The 2031-nt window shown below is 43.1% G+C and overlaps 2 protein-coding genes across 2 annotated transcripts in view; both read right to left on the bottom strand.

The window, feature by feature from the left end:
* Nucleotides 1–6: 6 nt before the first annotated feature.
* Nucleotides 7–1402, bottom strand: LOC106106531 (E3 ubiquitin-protein ligase HECTD1-like). The gene is made up of 4 exons (XM_013287130.1): nucleotides 1260–1402; nucleotides 992–1115; nucleotides 393–603; nucleotides 7–158 (listed from the first exon to the last, which is right to left on the bottom strand). Exons 1-4 carry the CDS (start codon nucleotides 1343–1345, stop codon nucleotides 22–24), a joined length of 558 nt encoding a protein of 185 aa, XP_013142584.1. The 5' UTR covers nucleotides 1346–1402; the 3' UTR covers nucleotides 7–21.
* LOC106106422 (E3 ubiquitin-protein ligase HECTD1-like) overlaps nucleotides 1383–2031 on the bottom strand; it is a 12181-nt gene continuing 11532 nt past the window's right edge. The window contains exon 5 of the mRNA XM_013287000.1: nucleotides 1383–1400. Coding sequence (XP_013142454.1) covers nucleotides 1383–1400 — 18 coding nt within the window. The remainder of the gene's footprint in view (nucleotides 1401–2031) is intronic.

Raw genomic sequence — 2031 nt, 5'->3', positions numbered from 1 at the left:
AATCTTATAATTTAGAACAAATTATTGACTCACCTTAGCTAAAAATACTCCTAGGAACCAAAAATATTTGCAAACTTTATCACAGAAAGGAGAATCTTGAGGAAGCGTGGAGGGGAACAAGCCACCGGCCCGCATCACGTAGTACCCCGGCGGCTTTTCTGCAAATATAACAACAATAATAATACAAACATTCCTTATACTGTTAAATTCTAATAAATAGAAATAATGCATAAAAATAAAGAAATAAATGTCAAGGCAGTTTTATTAAAATGTCGCATTGTTGTACTGCATAACTTCTTTACTGTCATGGTCTGGCTATGTCTAAAGCCAGAGCCAAATATGTGAAAAATAGAGTAAGAAAGTTGTTAAACAAGTAACAGTATGTGTTGTACCGTCGAGCAGGGAGAGGTTGCAGGGCGGGGCGGAGTGTGCCGGGGAGGTGTCGGGGGCGACGTCGTCCTGCAGCCACATGTGGAGGTCGGCGCGCTGCAGCTCGGCCGCCACCAGCGCGTAGAACTCCAGCGTGGGCCCCAGCCCCGTGCCCTCCTCGCCCGCGAACTCCACCTCCAGCACAGACTTGCGGGACGCGTGTACGCGCATCACCTGTACAACACACATTGTCTCTTTATGGTTGGACGATAAACATGAATAATAACAGTCAGTCGTATAAGAACAATCAGGTTATAATAAAAAAGTAACGGCCCGAGCCGAGGCTCCTGAGGGAGCCCTCCGGCTTAGTTACTCATAAACGAGGTTAAGGCTATGCACCATCTGCACTTGGCCACATCAAGCCCGGCGAATCTGTAAATGCCTCTTCAAAGCAAACAGTGGCAACTCAGACAAAAAAAAACAGTCCTATAAGATGACGGTAGAGTATTTTCGCTCAAAACCCAAGAATACTTGGGTTATGTACCTAATTTTTATATCTAGCTTGTTAAAACACTTTACAATGACTCATTATTTAAATGCAATAAGATATGGTGCGGTGTACCTGCATGGCGGAGCGCAGCAGGTTGGGGTGTCGCGGGATGCGCACGCGCTCGTGGCGCAGACGGCCCGTTCGGAACTCCGTCGCCTCGATGTCCGCGCGCCGCGGCGACACCGTGTTGCCCGCCCTGACACAACATAATATTTATACCACTATTTACAACCACAACTTAACGTTAATTCTACGACTGAATTGCACTAAAACAAAAAAATTATAACATTATCATATGTACAAGTAGGTTTAGTGTTATAAACAAACATTCGCTCCATACCTTTGTCTATCCAAAGCACGATCTCGTTGCGCCTGAAGCCACACAATAGTACGGGAAGTACCAAACGCGGTGCAAGCGAAGAACATCTGCCGCGTCTCCAGCGGGAACAGGAACGGGCACCAGTCATTCAGTTGCTGACACCTGTATTGTTACCGATAATATAGTATCTGAATACTGCCGTATTACGGTTATTTAAAAAAAAAAATTAAGTAATAAATAAAGTAATTAAGCATTCCTTATAAACACCATGCAAACAGCATTATAATTCACTAGCTTTTGCTCGTGATTTTGCCCGCGTGAAATTAAGAATAATAAAAAATGATGCCTGTTATTCACAGATAAATTACCTTTCTAATGGTAAAAGAATTGAAATCGGCATAGTAGTAGTAGTTTTTACGTGATACGAATACATACAAAAATTCTAAAATACAAATATTTCCTCTTTATAATATCAGTATAGATTTAATTAATTCATAGATGGATTTAAAGTTTTTTTTTATAACATAAGGTGGCAAACGAGCAAGTGGCCATCTGAATCCGCCAAAAGAACGAAGCGACCGCTGCCCATAGACATCCGCAATTGCAGGTGCGTTGCCTACCCTTATCCGACAGAGGAGGAGATGCACATAAAGAGGATGTTTCCCCTTCCTATGCATCTCCTAGGCCGTCAAATCCACTTCCCGTTCCCATCCTTTCCTTATAAGAAAAGGGTGGTAAATAGAAAAGGACTAAAATTAGGCCTCCGGCACCACACTCATCAGACGAAACACGG

This window comes from Papilio polytes, unplaced genomic scaffold (genome assembly GCF_000836215.1).
Source record: "Papilio polytes unplaced genomic scaffold, Ppol_1.0 DF822178.1, whole genome shotgun sequence".
In the NCBI taxonomy this organism is placed as follows: domain Eukaryota; kingdom Metazoa; phylum Arthropoda; class Insecta; order Lepidoptera; family Papilionidae; genus Papilio; species Papilio polytes.
The sequence above is the reverse complement of the archived record's forward strand: the minus strand, read 5'-3'. Positions and strand labels throughout refer to the sequence as shown.